Source organism: Emydura macquarii, unplaced genomic scaffold (genome assembly GCF_026122565.2).
Source record: "Emydura macquarii macquarii isolate MOO-44397 ecotype Brisbane River unplaced genomic scaffold, CSIRO-AGI_Emac_v2 contig_1876, whole genome shotgun sequence".
NCBI classification, from domain to species: Eukaryota; Metazoa; Chordata; order Testudines; family Chelidae; genus Emydura; species Emydura macquarii.
In genome coordinates this window covers 13,390,727-13,408,534 of record NW_027132013.1, presented here as the reverse complement: position 1 = coordinate 13,408,534, position 17,808 = coordinate 13,390,727, and the positions used below count along the sequence as shown (strand labels likewise).

The 17,808-nt window shown below is 49.6% G+C and overlaps 1 protein-coding gene across 1 annotated transcript; it reads left to right on the top strand.

Moving 5' to 3' along the window:
• Positions 1–1,602: 1,602 nt before the first annotated feature.
• ARFGAP2 (ADP ribosylation factor GTPase activating protein 2) lies at positions 1,603–17,220 on the top strand. Its single transcript, XM_067557680.1, has 16 exons — positions 1,603–1,690; positions 2,256–2,374; positions 4,902–4,974; positions 5,541–5,672; positions 5,757–5,837; positions 6,712–6,814; positions 7,537–7,593; positions 9,270–9,322; positions 9,907–10,043; positions 10,649–10,780; positions 11,315–11,443; positions 11,530–11,661; positions 13,522–13,648; positions 13,789–13,882; positions 14,054–14,172; positions 14,750–17,220. The coding sequence occupies exons 1-16, from the start codon at positions 1,613–1,615 to the stop codon at positions 14,768–14,770; spliced, it is 1,587 nt and encodes a 528-aa protein (XP_067413781.1). The 5' UTR covers positions 1,603–1,612; the 3' UTR covers positions 14,771–17,220.
• The last annotated feature ends 588 nt before the right edge of the window (positions 17,221–17,808 follow it).

The following is a 17,808-nucleotide window of genomic DNA, read 5'->3' as shown; positions in this document are numbered from 1 at the left end:
ACATATTCAGAGACATCTTTCTCACTATACTTTGGCCTTTTCTAGCCTCATTCAACTGAGGATCTCCACACGCTTTCTCTGTATTCTCAGCACATAGGGAAGTATCACTTTCTCTGTGTTACAGACAGGGAAACCATGCCTCACAGACCTTGCTCAAGGTTCCACAGAAGACAGCAGCAGGCTCTGCAATGGAAGCCAGGAGTCCTATCCTTTAACCACACAATCCATCTTTTCTTCGTACTATGAGATTGATCAGGAAGGGAACAGTTGTTCTGCATCTAGTTTTGGTGCCAGTGCAGGCAGAATAAGTGATACCATCTCTTACTCTAAAACTGGACAACATCCCAGAGGACTGTATAGGTTGCAGGGAACACTCCTGCCCTGGGGAAAGGGGACAGATTGGTTGGGGACCTACTAACTAAAGCTCTGCCATTGCTGACTTAGTTTATAAAAACGAAGGAGAAATGCTAAAGCCACACACTGCAATCATCTGCAGGACTGAACATAGGACCATCAGCAAGCAAAGCACAAAGTCCTGTCATATGAGCACAAGTAGAAACTCTGTTAAGTGGGAGTACCAGCAGACTTTAATTGTTGGGGCCAGTTCCTAGGGTAGCCACGATTTCATTCACACTAAGGCCCATTATGCTGTTGCTGGATCTTAATCTGTGAAGGGCTACATGCACATATGGCTCCTCTCTAAGGTGGCTAGATCTGTGACCAGGACCATGCCCTATGCTGGCCACAATACCTTAAAGGAAAACACAGATGGGATCACGCCAGCCTTCAGCCGCTTCTGCCCTCCGTAAAGCTCAAACTCATCCTGAGTGAAGTGCTGTGAGCAGAGGCAGGCTCCAGCACCTGGGATCCACAGTCTCCTGGAACTGGGCTCAACGCGCTTCACAGCCAACATCCACCTCTTCCTCAGTTCATGGGCTTTGGGGAAGCTACAGGGAGACAGGTGAACACGGCCCATGATGGACATCATCCCGGTCCCCAGGGCCAGGCCTGCCCCCTGGCACCCACTGTCCTGCTGGCTATGAAGCCATAGCTATAACCATGGGGCAACTAGCCATAACCCTTCCCACAGTAGTAGTAGTAGCCAGGTCCCACGCCCAAAGTACTAGCCCCACCTCCAGGGATACTAGCCCCAGGAGACCCCGCCCCCAGCGATACTAACTCAGCCTTCAGGGATACTGTGTTCATGAGCCCCCCCTCCGGCATCAGGCCCCGCCCCCAGGGATACTAGCCCCCCGCCCCCCCAGTATCATCCCCGCCTCCAGGGATACTGCCCCTCCCCCCCCGGCTTCAGGCCCGGCCCCGCTCCGACCTGTGGAAGGAGAGGCCCCGGGCGCGGTTCTCCCGGGTGTCCCGGTTCGGACAGTTGATGGCGGAGCAGGCCTTGGGCATCGTCCCGCTGAGCCCCGGGGGCGCGACATCCGTCTCCCGTCCTGGCTACTGTGCCCCGGGTGTCATGGCGGCGGCGTTGGCGGCTGCGGTTGGCCCCGCCAGGCACCCGTCGTCAGTTCCGCCCCTGCGCGGATTGGACCCGGTGGGGACCCGTCGCCGCGCCGGCCGCGGTTTTCTCTGGGAAGGAGAGAGCGGAGAGACCATGGCGGCGGCGGCGGAGCCGAGCAAGGCGGAGATTCAGACCCTGTTCAAGCGGCTGCGGGCGGCGCCGGCCAACAAGGTACCGGGGCGACGCCGGGCCCGAGTTCTCCTGGTCGGGCCCCGGAGGAGCCGCCCGCTTCCTCCGCTCTCTCCTGCTTCCGGTGGCGCTGCGGGGCCCGGCCCCCGCCGGCCTCGGGTGCCTGCGGCCTGGCAGCGAGACAGGCCCGTTCTTCCCTGGGCCCCCAGCCCCGCTGCCAGGGCAGGGGTAGCTTCCCGGGTGGCGATGGGCAGGGAGGGGGCCGGGGGGCGGACGGGGCGCTGCTGCTGCTGATCTGCTCAAGTGCCCCACCACGGGCCCTCCGAGCGGTCCAGGGACGTCACAGCCGGGGCGGTGTGAGCGGGGGCTGGAAGCGGATCGGCGGCGGGGGGGCTGCCCAGCTGCAGGGTCCTTGGTTTTTTTCAGCATCAAATCCGCCAACTCCTCTTCTGCTGCTTTCGTGACAAAACGGGGATAAAACCCCACCCAACTCAGATCTCCATGTGGCTTCTCAAGCTGATGCTAGACCCACCCAGTTCAGGGGGGCTGGTTGGTATAGAGACCCTCTCTGACTTCCTTACTCTTCTGTGTTTTGATTTTCCTTTAGTCCTGCTTTGACTGTGGTGCTAAGAATCCAAGCTGGGCCAGTATTTCCTATGGCGTATTCCTGTGCATTGACTGCTCTGGAGTCCACAGGTCACTGGGTGTGCACCTAAGCTTCATCAGGTTTGTATGTCTAGCACAAGAGTGGAAGGGGGTGAAGGGAAATGTATTGTGGAGAAGGGAGAGATGTTGTGAGCTGAAGATCAAGGATGCATTCACTCACAATATTTGCTTACCTTGTCATTACTGGACTTGATTTAGGTTTGATTAGCAGGAGAGCTTCTGTCAAGCAGGAGGCACTGTATTTTCAAAAGCGCTCAATTTTTTGTGTATCTTGCTGAATGTGTAATCCTTTAAATTTGGGTCTCAGATCTTTTAACGTATGGAAGCTTAAGAAACTTAGTGAAGTAGTCCTCAGAGCACCAATGTGTTACGTTCATTAACCTCATGGGAATAGCATCTGGAGTATTCTGTGTAAGAGCTGGAAGGAAAATGCAGTGGGATACAAGCCTCATTGCTAAAGCAATGCTAATACTAGTGAAGATCTTCATCTTTTTTGGCGATATTAGTAAGAGGGGAAATGAAGGATGAAATTAGAGTTAAGGTGATAAATACCTGGCTGATGTGGATAAACATAAGTGGTTTAGTATGTGACAGGAAGATTAATAGAGAGAGTCTAAAAAACGATGGTCCATCCAGTTTTAATATATGGTGCTAAGTGTTGGGTAACAAAACAGAAAAATGAGCAAATGATCTGTTCCCCAGAAAAGTAAGTGTTAAGAAGGATGAGTTGTGTAAGGAACAAAGGCCATGTTAGGAATATGTGTGTTAGAGACTTACTCCGTGACCCTCACAAACAAAAGATTGAGGGAGTGCAGGCTCAGGTGGTTTGGTCATGTAAAGCGCAGTCCTGACAACTACAGTATGTGGGTAAGAGTCCAGTGGATCAAGACCAACCCAAAGAGTGGAGGGATGTCATAAAGGAAGACGCGTTAGCATGTGGTGTGCTAAAGGATATGGTATCGGACAGAGTGTCCAGAGCACTTTAGAGGGCGAGTGTTTGTAGTGCAGACTCCATTTGGTGGCATTAATGCAAGGATGAAGAAGAGTAAGAGATGGTGATGTATTGGGCCTATCCAGACCAAACCCAATGAGGTAGGTCATCACTGAATATTGTCTAGTATTTTGTTTGTGTCTCAAATGATCCGACTCTCCACCCTTGTAGAGATTATTTCTCAGCCTCACAAGTCATGCTGTCATATTTCTCATGATCTTTAAGCTCCTTCGGACAGGGACTGTCTTTTTGTTGAGTCGGTAGAGTGCCTAGTGCAATGGGGTCCTGGTCTATGATTGGGGTTTCTAGGCATGATTGAAATAGAAATGACTGTGAATTGGCCCAAATTTTCCCACTTCTTCCTGTTACTCTCTTTGCTGTTTACACCCTTTGTAAGTTTACAGGCTGGTCTCTCCTTGAGTCATCTCTTAACTAGACTAGACTGAGTTAGCTCTTAATCTTTCTTATAACTCAGACCTTGGATCACTATATTGCTCTTTTCTGATCTGCATCCAGTTTCTCTTTTTGGCACTTTAATGCTAGACCAGAAGGTAATATTTCAGGTGCAAGTGCACATGCAGTAGAGCCATGGAAAAAAGTTGTTCTCTCCCTACTCGATCATATGAAGCCTCTGCAACCTTTTTGGTTGCTATAGGGAGTGATACTCCTGTTGAACTTGCCATCTACTGTCTCCCTGAGAATTTCTACTTCCCAGGTTTCTCTCTCCATTTAGTATCTGTTCCAGCATGTGTTCCCTCAGATGTGTATTAGCTTCACTTTCAGAGCAGAGTCTTGTTTTATTTTTTTCTGCCCATGTTTGTAACCTTTTGTCTGTTTTTGTTGCACCTACTACTACCAATAGAAGTGTCTTAAACTTGTACTTGTTTCACTGGGCCCCAGGCTAATATCCAGATGCGCAGCGTGTGATCATTGCTGTCTCCAAAGCTTGTATGCTGTGCCCTTCGGGTGGACTTAACACTCATTTGCTGTGATGATTGAATAAGTGCCCTTTTGTGAGACCCACGTCTATCTGATGTCTGACTTTCTTCTAGTTGGGGCCCAAGGGTGTAGCTGATGTCTCTTTGCATACTGTGCTAACATGATGGGGATGTGGCTCTCTCTCCATTTTACTGCCAATGTTTCTGCCATTATGCAATGCCCAATATTTTGTATAGTGTCTTTCATGTGACTTGTATACCCATCCCTATGCTTTAAAACACAGAAGGATGGGCTGAATATATGTGTCTTCTGTGCCGTGATAGGATCAATTCCAGGAGAACGAGAGAGATGCTGGCTGGGATCTCCTAGTGTGAGAGTCACATCATCCTCTGAGTGCAATGCCAGTGAGAGACATTTTTATGCAGGCATTACGTATTCAGTGTGAGGAGCAAGCCAGTGAGATCAGTGATCATTACAAACTCCTCTGAACTCCAGTTATTGGGTGGGAAGTGAAGTAGAAAGGCTGCTGATGTTGCACAGGCCCCCAGAACTGTGTGACTAAATGACAGTGGAATGTCTGGCTCTGCTGGCTGATAACATGCTGCTGAATCCAAGACACCTACACCTTCTTGATATAGCTGATTTGTTCTTGTGCAGGTCTACAGAGCTGGATTCAAACTGGAGCTGGTTCCAGCTGAGGTGTATGCAAGTGGGCAGCAATGCCAACGCGGTGAGGAACCTCTATAGACATTCTGCTTGGTTTCCCTTTCAGTTGTGTGCCCAGCTCTTCCTGACATGGCTTTCCTGGTGCCTTGGATACCATTCTCCTCTCACTATCTCTGGAGACCTGCAGGAGAGAGAGATACTTTCATTTCCCATTTTCAGTTAAGGGATCAGAACAGTGACCCTGGTGGATATTAAAGACTACTGAAATATAGGTCTGTCATTTTCCTAGATCTCCCTTACTTGTGATCTGTGGCTTGTTTTTTTTTTTTTTTTTTAAATAAGAGAGTTCTTCTCAGATAGAGTCTAGAAGTCCCTGCCTCATGCTATGATTCAGAAGCACTTCTCCCTGGGAAGGGCTGGTAGTGTGTTCTTGAATCTATGGATCCTGGAACAGCAGGTCCCAGGTGAAGGCAGGGTTGAACAGTAGCCGGTGTATTTCTGTGGAAAAGCATTTGTTCTCTGGGAAATTCCCTCCTCCTGTTATTGCTGCTCTCAAGTTGGTTACTGATGTCTCATGCTTGTGTGAGTTTGACTTGGCTTCCTGTAGACTATTTATCTGCTTTTCCTCAGACTGCCTTCTTCCGCCAACATGGCTGCACCACCGCAGATGCTAATGCCAAGTATAATAGCAGAGCTGCCCAGATGTACAGAGAGAAGATCCGACAGCTGGCAAGTGCTGCCATGGCCAAGTATGGCACTAGTGTAAGTTCTGACAAGCCTGTACCATTCTGGGAAAGAAGTGTGATGCTGGTTGCTGAGTCCCATGTGATGTCTTCTTCCTTTCAGCTCCTGATAGATGGGCTCAGTGGAGCCCCAGGCCATTCCCCTGAGAAAAGTGATGCTGACTTCTTCATGGAGCACACACAGGTGAGACAACCAGCTAGATATGTGGCTCTCCCTGTTGAAGGCTGCCTTGTCAACTTGCTAGGAGCCTGTTTTCACATCTAGTTTGCATGAAACAAGGCTGATTGCAACTGCCCTCGGTACTCACATGGAGCTGCAGCCTGTGAAGACTTCGGTTCTCAGCCTACAGCAAGGTCAGGGAGTGCAGACTGGAACCTCTGCCAGCTGCCACTCTGCATTGTAGGTGAAGGATAGCTCCGAGAACTACCGGGAAACTCCCCATCAGCTCCTTTTGGCCCATAGGCCATGTTTTGGCCATCCCTTTACTACACAGGCTCTTTTTTAGGCTATTTGCTAGACACAGGTAGCCAGCAGGAGCTCAGGTACAAATCATCCCTGCTGTGTGGAGCCCCATGTCTGTTGATCTGGGCCACTGCTCATACGGTGCTGGTGAGTGGAGTAAACTGGGAACCAGACCTGAGGGGATAGCCAAGATAGACACCATTTCCAAAGAATCATCTTCTGCCCTCCCACAGCGAGTCAGATGGGGGGTTGTTCCCTCAAACATGGACAGTCCTTCATCTCTTAGTCTAAATTGTGATGGCATCCTCTGTTTTTCTCCCCTCTTGAATGAGACTCTTGTCCCTCCACCGCACTGCATCCAGCTCGGCTCCCTTCTCCTTGTACTGATGGTTTCTTGGAACTCCTGAGGAAAGGCTGACTGGTCCCTAACATTATCAGTGTCTCCGGAGGAGCTATGATGTGTGCGGTTTGGGTACATGTTACCCTCTTTCAATCTATAACTGGGTGGAGCCACTATTCACTTGGGGTGGGATTGGTAACTGTACTGGATCATTCAACTCTTTGAGGTTCATTGCAGCATGTTTCAACCTCTAAGCCTTCCAGTACCTGGGATGTGGCAGAGGCCAGTCAGAATCCAGCACTGTCCTTACTGGAATTGGAGAGAGCAGCAAAGCCATTGGAAACCAGCGAGTTGCCACGTGAGTTCCCTGCTGAACAGCTTCTCTTCCCCAGAATCTCACTGGGCTGGGGCTGGAAAGGCTCAGATTCTCCCTTGCTCTCTGCGTGGGTAATGCAACATAGTGCAGGAGTTCAGGTGAAATGGATATGTCTGGGAAACCAGTTCTGTTCCCAAATCAGATATTTTGCAGTTCTCTGCTCTCCCTGTAGCATGTGGAAGGAAACAGGATCTTTGACCCTGGGTTTGCCTGCCCTGTTTTCTTGGTCTCCACCTGCAGACCTCATAATCCTTTTTCCTACAGCCCTCTGCACTGTCCCTCGCAATAGATGGGGTCTACATATGGGGTGCCTGGAGCAGGGGCAGATGAACATTGAGTTACAGAGATCCTTTTTCCCGGCACGTTTCAGGGAGGGAAGGGAACCCCAGAGAATCAGGGATGTGGAAGATGTGCTGCTCCTTGAAAGAGTTTCATACGTTTCCCTGTAAACTGGTGGCTCTCAGTGGTTTCTTGACTCACTTAATGAAGAATCTTTTAGCTGGAGTAACTTGATGCATGGAGACCCTCCATCAGCTGCTGGGAAGAGTCAGCTGTGTTCTGGGGATGTTACAGCTTTCTGAGAAACATCTGGAATGCATCTGGTAGGGGGATTGTCAGTGCCCTGTCTGGGGTGGGGGGCAGAGACTGTAAATCTGTATACTTCTTTCCTTACTACAGTTTGACTGCTGATCTTGTCTCCATAGAGTCCAACCAAGGCCCATCTATTGACCTGTTGAGTACGTCTCCTAAAGCTCCTCTGGGTAAGTGAGAGAGCCTTCTGGTTTCTCCTACATCAGTGCCTCTCCTCTCCCTGTTATTCTGTCCCTGGGAGTGAACCATTCCTGTTGGGCTCTAGCTGGCTCTGAGTCTGGTGCAGTCAGGCACTATAGCCGTCTGTGCAGGTTTCCTCTAGTGAGATCAGTAGAGCTGGAACTGGCTTGAGCCCATTCTTAGTACTGTAGTAGGAATTTATCCACCTGTGGCGTGTGCCCTGGGGAATCTGTTGTTAGTTTTCCAATCACATTACACTCTTGGCTTTCGTTAGGTTACCAGAGGCCCGGGCTCTGCAGCCATTGATTCCCCTCTATGTATTGGAGACATCTTGCCCCATTCATCTCTCCCTCTTCCCCTCAAATTTAAACATGCATCTCATTCCCAACAGCTCGTTTACTTTCTAGGGTTTAGCACAGGTGCCTAGAGCTTGACTGCCCAGGGGCCACACTGGTAACTTCCTAGGAGCCCAGTGACAACATATAACTGGCATACAATCAGCTCACTTCAGTCTCCTCTTCGGTAGTGAGGTGTGGCCTACAGGGATGGCAGGTCCCCCATACTGTCCTCCACCTGGCTCTGTAGTTTGTGGCCGGAACCTTCATCTGTCTATTAGGAAGTGTGCGTGCTCCTGGCCAGCACTGTGTCCAGGCCTGATGTAAACCTTAGTCCTAGAGCAGTGGTTTTTAACCTGCAGCCCAATCAGCACACAGCTGTGGCCCATGTGGCATCCTCAGGGCCGTACAGGCAGCAGTACATATATATTGTATGGATGTGGCCCACAATGGTAAATAGGTCGAAAACCACTGTTCTAGAGTAACCCTTTCATTCCCCATGTTTGTTTCTCTCTCTCCCTCAGACGCATCCATGTGTCTGTCTGCACAAGGGCCTGCTCCTGCCAGAGGTAACTGGCTAACAAATAGCCTGCACTGGCTGCTTGTGGCACCTCAGCCTGTCCCCTTCTGTGATTCTGCCTTCAACCCTAATGTTGGCTTCCTGGGTGGCAGAGCACATCCAAACTTCTGGCCCCAAAGTGGCAGATTCCAGGTGTAAGTGGAGCTGCTGGCTGTCTCTGTGCCCCATTGGGCTTTCGGATCCATCCTGCAGCGTGGGATCTGCACAGCCAGCCTGCTGGGCACAGTTGGGTCAGTGCCCCTTCCAGATGTGCCCCTGGTTGCAGGGAGACAGCTTATGCTGCTTGCTGCTTGAACTCTTCTGGCTTTCTGGATAATTCTCCCAAGAGGCATCTGTGGTGGGTACTGACCCCTCTTCCCCCACCTCTCCTTGGTGCTGCCTTTCCTTTCTGAGACACTGCTGGAGCTCTCCCAACAGACAGATCAAGTCTTTGTCCATTGACCCCACCAGATGTAGGACACCAGCTGCATGACATGTCACTTATTGGTGCAGCCAGAACTTCCCCCCAGAGTGATACGCTCCCCTCTAGGCCCTCAACTTATGGCATTAATCAGCGTGATCTCAGTGCTTCAGTCTTGGCGGAGTGAAGTTACCCGGGCTGCTGCTGTAAAACTGCATGATATGCCCTGGACTCTGTTGCGGCTGGGCTGTGGATTTTTGTGTGTGGGCTGCTGCCCGGGCTGTTATGTACTAACCCCAGCTTGTTGAATGCTTTCACTCCTGCTCACTCCCTCCCTCCTTCCTGTTCCAGAACTAAAATCTTCTCTCATTGGAAAGAAGAAGCCAGGAGCTGCCAAGAAAGGGGTATGTCTGAACTCCTGTTTCAGGAGATTCTCCCTTGCACCTTATGCATCCCTGCTTTCCTTCTCCTGGCCAGTGCTTGTTCCCTGGCACCTCACTTTGCGACCCTTACTGAGGCTGCCTCTGAACCTGGGCCTCCTTCTCAGTGTCTGATGCCTGCTGATCAAATCTTTGCTTTCTGCCTCATTAGCCAATTGATGAGGCTCCACACTACCCGTTCTTCCCCCCTCCACACACACTCAATTCCTTGCTACACTGAAGGCAGTGAAACTATCAAACCTTGGGGTATTATGTGAGTACCGCGGATGGGCCCGGAAAGCACATAGCTAATCCCATACTGCATTGCACAAGTAGCTCAGTTCACTTTCTGTAGGTGCTCACTCGCTCTCTCTCTCTCCTCTGAAACATCAGTTACTTGCTAATTTATGGTGTGCGGCACTGAACTAGAAAGGCTGAAGGCCTGATGTGGCACTGCAGGAAGCAGGATCAGGCTGGATGGCTCAATGGCTTGCTCCACACTTCTGATGGACCCTGAACTCCCTTGGAAGTCCTAGGGAGAAATTCTCATTCTGATTTGTTTTATTCAGCTGGGTGCAAAAAAGGGTCTTGGAGCCCAGAAAGTGAGCAGCCAGAGCTTCAGTGAGATCGAGCGACAGGCCCAGGTGGCTGAGAAGCTGAAGGAGCAGCAGGTGGTGGAGTCGAGGAAACAAGCTGAGGAGTCCATGTGAGTATCAAGCTCTGAGGAAGCCACAGCTATGAGTTGAATTCTTGCTTGTCAGGGCAATGAAATTGGCGTGAGGCTGATGCTCTCTACCCTGAGAACTCAGCCTGTAGGTGCTGGACAAGCAGCAAGGTAGCTGTCTTGGCAGGAGCCGGAAGTAATCTGAAATAGGAGTCATCCCTACAGCAGGACAGAAGCTGCATTGCTGTGATTGTGTTTGAATTTTGTGCCTCTGAGAAGGCTTTGGGTGGGGAGATGTGGCAGTTCCCTGTTGTTATGTAGATCCTAGCTCTGTTCCCCTAATGCCATTTTTTGATCCAAAGACTGGGCTGGGATCAGGACCTGCTCTTTGTGCTCAGAGGCTTTGTACGCTAGTTAAAAATGTTTCTTTTACAAGAAAGCAAACATGATAGAAACCCTAGTGTAGATCAAACTACATCGAGAAAACTACAGCATACCCTTTCTACACTAGGATTTTACAATGTGATCACTTTATTGTTACATAAACCTACCTTTCCCCAGAGTGGTTTTTTTCCCCCTCCAATCCCTCTACAGTATCCATCTGTGGTGAGAGGTGACCTGGTATCCACTACTATTGTTTTCTTTAGAGTTACTTCAATGCGACTGGCCTATCAGGAATTGCAGATCGATCGGAAGAAGGAGGAGAAGAAATTTCAGAACCTGGAAGGGAAGAAACGTGAACAAGCTGAGAGACTGGGCATGGGATTGGTGTCCAGAAGGTATTTGGGTTGGGGATGCATGGGATGGTACTTTGCTGTAGGAAATACTATGTGGGGGTACTTTGCTCTGGCTTAGATTCCTGCGGGAGCCTGCTGCCATCTTAACAGATAAAGGTTTGAATTGTGATTCAGAATGCCTACATGGTGAGAGTCTCTCTCTGGAATCACTCCCATCTGTGGAGAGGATGAGGGCCCTGCACTCTATTCAAAGCCTGGCCCCTATAGGTCTCTGGCCCCTGGACCTTATTGGTGGCAGCTGCCATCCTGCAGCAACATTCGGCTATGGGAAGGGGAAAGAACACTTGGTCTCCCAGTCCAGCAGACTCCTAGGTGGAGTTGGTTTAGGCCAATTGCACCATGGGTTGGCACTTGAACCAGGCCCTGCTGGCTCAAGAGTCAGGACTCTGAGCACCCTCATCTTCTCAGGGTTGGCCAGTTCTAGTTGAAGCAGGCTTCTCTAGGGTTGGGTGGATGCTGCCACCCTCTCGTATGGGTCCCTGAAGCCAGAGCCTTGACTCCCTGTCTTATTGTTAGTTCTGTCTCTCACTCCGTGCTGTCTGAGATGCAAGTGATTGAACAGGAGACACCAGTGACTGCAAAATCTTCTCGCTCCCAACTGGACTTGTTTGAAGACGCTGGAGGCTTCACATCTGGACCCCCCAAGTAAGGCTGAGCCTCATTGTGGTCTTTGGCTTAGGTCAGACACAGGAAACCCAGGACTATCTGAGTACCATCTGCTTGGTCCCTAGGTACAAAGATAATCCCTTCTCACTGGGAGATGCCTTCAGCTCACGATGGGAAACAGACTCCTCCTGGGGTGTGGACAAAGGGGAGGAGGAGGCCGCGGTAACCATCTCCAGCATCCGGCCCATTGGCGAGAGGTAAAGGGCACCTTCTTGCTGCTGCTGGAGCTCAGACTCTGGGTCCAAGGGGTGGGTCTTGTAGCGAGGTGGTACTAGGTTGGTGTCCTTGGGCAGCTTGGCTAGTGATAGTGTCAGTGTCCAAACATAGATGAATAAACCCCAGCCCCACAAGCCTATTCTATGCCTTGTGCTATGAGCAGGATCTATGGACACCTCATCTCCATGGGTACAGCAACCAGAAACGAAGTAGGTCCCTCAGTGTGTGACACAGAGCAGTCCCTTGGGCTAGGTCACTGAGATAGGAAGTACCCAGTATCTGCACCGGCTCCCTGGTGAAAGGGACTCTAGCCTTTGACTCGCCTAACAAAGAAGCCCATGGCCTAATGACACAATGGGAATTCTTGTATGGGTCTTAAGACCAAAAGAGTTTAAAGGAGTTTTATAAACTTCAATGTCTAACGTTAAAACAGTGATATGTAAGTTTGGGGGCTCTTTCTACAGAGGCCGTGGTTTTATTTGGTTCCTTGGTAAACACCCAAAAGCATTCATTCCAGTGTTGTGTCTGATCCCTGAACTTTCAAGAAATTAAAACAAAAGCATTTATAGTGAAAGTGGAATTGTGTGATTATGCAAAACAAGCATGATTAAATCTATTAAAATCTTTCCTTTTGGAGGCAAAATAACAGAGCCTTTTTTTCAAAACAATCTTTTTTGATGAAGAAAGGGTTAATTTTACTCTATCATGAGGTGTAAAGGATATTCACTTCTGTTTCTAACAGATACGAGGGAATAGAAAAGGTGGGGGAAATACGGCTGTTTTTTGGAACACCGGATGGCTGGTGAATTATGAATAGATGCTTTGGCTGTTAGGCTGACCATGGCACCTATTGCTTGGACCCCAGTTCATGTTCCGATCAGGTTGGGTCTCGTCTTAGACCGGGCAGGACTGTCATCTCATCTTGCTGTGCTGATGCAGAGCAGTTGATTTTAGGATTTGATGAAAAGCAGAGATTGAGAGAAGGTAGGAGGAAGTAACAGAAAAGGAAGACAGGCAACACAGGATCTTATCCACCTATACAGTGCTGGTAATTAGGTATCCCCACTGGTGGGCTGAGGACTGGATGTCATGATTTTCAGGACTCAAATGAAAAACTAAGTTCCTTGAACAAGAATAAGGGGTTTAATGGCCTTCCTTTTAGGAAGAAAGTCTTCCAGTTTTTGGTCTGCTCCTTCCATCTGGGGGTCAGGGAAGATGAGGCAAGTTGGGACAGGAGAGTGACTTTTTTCCCCCAAAGTCTATTTTTAAGAACCCCGAAACTGGGTGCCAGGGTTCATTTTCCCCTTCCCCCCCATTATTTTGTCCACCAATTAGGTCTAGCACCCACCACACCAATTTGGGTTCATTAACTTCCAGCTCCACATCTTTTGTTTTTACCAAGTATAATTTCAAAAGTCTTTGAAGTATATCAGCAGGCCATTTTTGTTTTGGAGTAATCCAGTTTCTCTGTATGAGTCTCTTGTACTTTTTTATAACATCCATTATTGAAAACAACTTGATCTATTTTCCATGGTTCGCTTTCAAGCAGGCAAAAAGTTATGCTTTATTGTAACATTTTATGAACTAGCATGTACTTTCTACATCTGAGCTACAACTGGGATAATTTTTTAGGCCTACTAATCACAACAGAACTTCATGACCCTCAGTCAAACTCTGCTTTGCTAAACAGTCCTCCTGATGGGGGATCAGCATTGGCTGTTGCCTGTGGCTTTGTAGATTTGTTTTGAGCAGTGTCAGAAAAGCAGAGCTGATAAGCTGCCTTCCTTACTGCTTCAGTGAGTGAAAAGATTTAGTGAGGTCTCCTGTCTCCTCTCCCTCAGACCAACCAGTAGAAGAGAGGCAGAGAGCAGGACATCTGCAGTGGAATCAAATGAAGCTCGGCAGAAGTTCGCAGGGGCCAAAGCCATCTCCTCAGATATGTTCTTTGGGCGGGAAGCAGATGCTGAGGTATGTGCCACACTTATACCCTGCCCCTGCCTTTTCCTGTTGTACTTGTCCCCTGACCCTCTCCCATTCTGTCTCAAGCCCTGATTTCATCCCTGTCTGTTATAGCTGAGTCTGAGTCTTCTGCTTTCTCCTTTATGCAGTATGAAGCCAGGTCTCGATTGCAGCAGCTCTCTGGCAGCAGTGCCATCAGCTCCGCAGACCTCTTTGGGGAGGCTGAGAACTCGCACTCAGCAGGTTTGTTAGTACCTTGCTAAGAGAGGGGGGTGGGCAGGCAGTGGCAGGCTCCTGGATCTGAGCCCAGAAGGGTCATGGCTGAATCATAGTCCCTTACTTAGCAGGGCCTGCTGGGAGGGGACTGCACTTGCACTCAGGCCCCAACCCACCCTTTTTGCTGGCTTTTGGCAGGTGGTGTGTCCATTGGGAACGTGCTGCCTGCAGCTGACATCACCCAGTTCAAGCAAGGAGTAAAATCAGTTGCTGGCAAGATGGCCATTCTAGCTAATGGTGTGATGAACTCTCTCCAGGTGAGGCAGGGGTGTTCTGCACTGTGGCCAGGGATGGGGATCTGAGTGTCCTACACTCTATGCATGTTCAGATGAATGGCAGGGCAAGTAAGTTAAATTCACACCGTATGGATTTCAGCCTCCTAGCTCTTGCCTTGTCTGCAGGAAGCTGCCTTTCCTTGTCCTCTGCTTGGACTGTGCATATGCCCAGTGGGTTTGCAGAGACCAGTTCCTGTGAAGGCATTTCCATGCCACAATTAGTGACACCTGCCCTTCAGTAGCTGAGGCCATTCCATGCCACTGTAGTGATCAGTCTTTGGGCTGATTTCAGCACACCTTCTTACACTGCTGCAGAAGACCCTTTATTGCCCTAAGGGCTCCTTCCCCTCACAGTGCATCTCTGGGCAGGCCCTTCCAGGGTGGGACTGCTTTCCTCTGACCTGGCCTATGGCCTGGTGTCCTTAGTGTTTGTGATTAGCTGTGTGCTGGCTTCTTGGGTTGCTAGGAATGTTAAGCAGCTCAGGCTGTCCATATCTCCATCTGTCTCCCCGTAATGTGAGTAGTGGGACAGTGACTCAGGGTATATTTCCCTCCCCAGGATCGCTATGGCTCATATTGATGACTGCAGTTCAGACGAATGCCAGCGAGAGGCCCTAATCTCACCTTGGGTTGCCTGGTGTTACGCTGCGGGATTCTGTTTGTTTGTCTGGGGCAGGGTGGGTGAGGTCAGCAGAAACAGAAGGAGATGGGGAGATGGCCATGCCTAGCATCCTTTTCAAATAGCTCTGGAGTCTAGTCAGTATTGGAAACTGATATGCCCTCAAACCAAACCTTCCAGCCACTAGGATGGGAGGCCTTGTCTCAGAAACCCCACATTGCTCTGAACTGTGAGACAGGGAGGTGCAGGTAGCTCCAGCCCTCACTGGCCCATAGCTTGTAGTCTCAGCAAGTGACTGTGTCTAGGGAGTTCCCTTTTGCCCCCTGTCATCAGGTCCACAAGGAAGTGACCCCAGCCATGTGTCTTGTTCAATGCTGCCATCCCTTCCCCATGCACAGGCTAGTATGGCAGAACTAATGTGCTGGGGACGGAAGCTATATTTAGTCACCACGTGGCTGGAGCAGTAGGAAATGTTGTGAAAATAACATTGAGTTTCCCTAGGATCTGCAGGAATGTGTTTTGGTAGCATAGTAAGTGGGAGCATCCCCCTTCTGTAAATCAAGTCACTGTTACTGTCTCTGTAAATCAGCATAGACAGGGGCTTGCAACGCCAGCAAAGGAAGAATTTAGTCTTGTTACATCAGGCACACAAGCAGAGCCCACGCTTAGGCCTAGACTCTAGAGGGAGCTGAGCATTGCGAGGTATCTGCAGGCTAGGTGTAGAAGCCCAGCCTCCTGGTGTTTTGTTTCCCAGGCACACCTCTTGTTCAGCTTCTTTCAGTTCCTAGGGTTGCCAATTTTGGTTGGATGTATTCCTGGAGGTTTCATCACATGACAACTTTAATTAAAGATTAATTCCTGGAGACTCCAGGATAATCCTGGAGAGTTGACAAACCCTATCATGTCCTTGCTATGCTTGAGGAACAGCTTAGAGCCATGGGGATGGGGTGGTGGCATGGAAGAGAGAGGGGAATTGCATAATGTCTGTAGTTTCAAAGCACCTTACCTCCTGATGGCTCTCTACTGCTGACATGGAAGCGTCAACTGTGTTAACACCCGCATGTCTCCCCTAGAGTGGGCCCTTGAGGGCTGGGCTGCAGGCTCTTAGCAATGAAAAAAGGGCTTAACACTTCTACAAATGAAAACTAAAATTCTATGTGAAAGTGGAGGCTGCGGCCATTTGTTCTACTGGCCCGACTTCCACTCAGAGCAATCCAGCTAGTGTAGCTGTGCCCGGGGCCAAGTCTCCCAGCTGTGCTGGGCCTCCCAGACTGGTTTGCACTGACTTTTATTGTGCTTGAATTTCATGCCCTAGCCCCTTCTCTGGTTCCACTTGTTCTGTGCGCTCGGAGATGAAAAAGCTCTCAGTAACAGCACAGGCTGGACCCAGTTCCTCCCAGCACGGCGGCTCTGGGCTTTTCCTTTTTGAAGTCACGTTAGCTGAATAATTCTCTCTGGGGGTAGTAGAGGTAAAGGGCCTTCCTTTCCTTCCTAACAATGCTGCTTTGATGCCCGGATAGCAGGGGCATGGCACCAGCCATGAGCGTAGTGTAGAGTATGCAGCACTCCTACTTGGGAGCATCCTTCATGCTGTGCTCCTGAAGGGCAGGATCTCTTCATTTTGCTGAATTCTCCCTAATTTTAACTGGGGAGCTAAATTATTGTCCAATAAAGTTTTTGTTTTGTTTTGTTTTGTTTTTTCCTGAGTAATTGTTGGCAGAGGAATAGCTGTGGCCTGTCCTCACCTGGGCAGATTCTGCTGTGATTATCAGCCTGTAAAGGGTAGTAGCTCAGTGGCTACAAGTTGGACCGTGTAGGGGCAGTGAATGTCACTCTCTCACATTTTTGTGTTTTGGTGCCTAGATCTTACAGTGATGGGGAGATTTGCTGAAGGGAGGGAAAGCCTGGGGGAAGCTCTAACCATCTGACTTAAAGGCCTAGCAGGGTCTTACCCACCTTCCTTTCTGTGGTTGTTCATTGTATAGTTCAGCCACCCGACCTTCACTTGCACACTTGTACATCATACAGGATGTGAGTGTCTGCTTGCCAGGCCTTCCTGCAATTCTTCCCTTTCTCCCCTCTCCCCTGTATACCTCCTCCAGATCCTGCTCTGGGCTCTGAAATATGCACTGATGCTTACATTTTAACTATTAAAATTGTCTTGGAGCAAAGCAATGTCAGCCTCTCCAGCTACTCCCTGTCTGAGGGAGAAGATGGCAAAGGCTGCTGATGTGGTCTGGTGCTCCTTCTGCTCTGAGATGGGAAGGGATTTCTCTTCTCTGGATTGTTTGTATTGTTTAGGAGATAATGGTATTTAATGAGCTGTGTTTGTGGCCGGGATGGGGTCTCAGCCGTATGAGAGGAGTGGAACTCTTTCTCTCAACTAAATAAAATCAAACACCGGTATGTTCTCCAGCTTGTCTCTTTTTCCAGAGTGGGCCTGGGGTGCTGGGTGGGTTTGTACAGGGAGGAGGGAGAGGGAGCAGGCTTGAGCAAATGTGGGCAGCTCCCCCTTCTGCAACATGGGATACATGAGGAATGCTCTGTACTGGGCTAGGGCTGTGTTCTGATTTGGGTTCTCTCAAAATACTATCCACTCCCTTCTTATCTGATTCTTTCCTGCTGGTTTATGCCTTGGCCATTCAGCTAACTGGAATGAGGCAGCAGAGTGGTGAAGTGGGGGAGGGGGTACAGCAGTAACCACTTACTAGCAACCTTCCTCCCTTGCCATGGAGCTGAAGCTGGGGGTGATTGGTTTAGGCCAGCTCCTGTGTGTTACACACAAGTGGTGTAAATGGCAGCTGCACCAAGCCCAGGCTCTTTCAGTTAACTGCAACAAATGTGCATTCAACTCTTTCTGGATTCCCCCCTTACTCAGCATACCAGAGCTACCTAGATTCTGCCACATCAAGCCACCAGCTGGGGATGGTGATGCCCCACTGTTGGGGGTCCTAGAGAAACCAAGTTTAGGTGGAGCTAAGGTTGAGAGTATAGAGCAG

What these genes read in the sequence shown, in the direction of transcription:
- ARFGAP2 (XM_067557680.1), top strand. Translation starts at nt 1,613, where the DNA reads ATGGCGGCGGCGGCGGAGCCGAGCAAGGCGGAGATTCAGACCCTGTTC. An exon ending in ATGGGATTGGTGTCCAGAAG is followed by an intron (nt 10,781 to 11,314) that starts GTATTTGGGTTG and finishes TCTTATTGTTAG; the next exon opens with TTCTGTCTCTCACTCCGTGC. An exon ending in TTCACATCTGGACCCCCCAA is followed by an intron (nt 11,444 to 11,529) that starts GTAAGGCTGAGC and finishes CTTGGTCCCTAG; the next exon opens with GTACAAAGATAATCCCTTCT.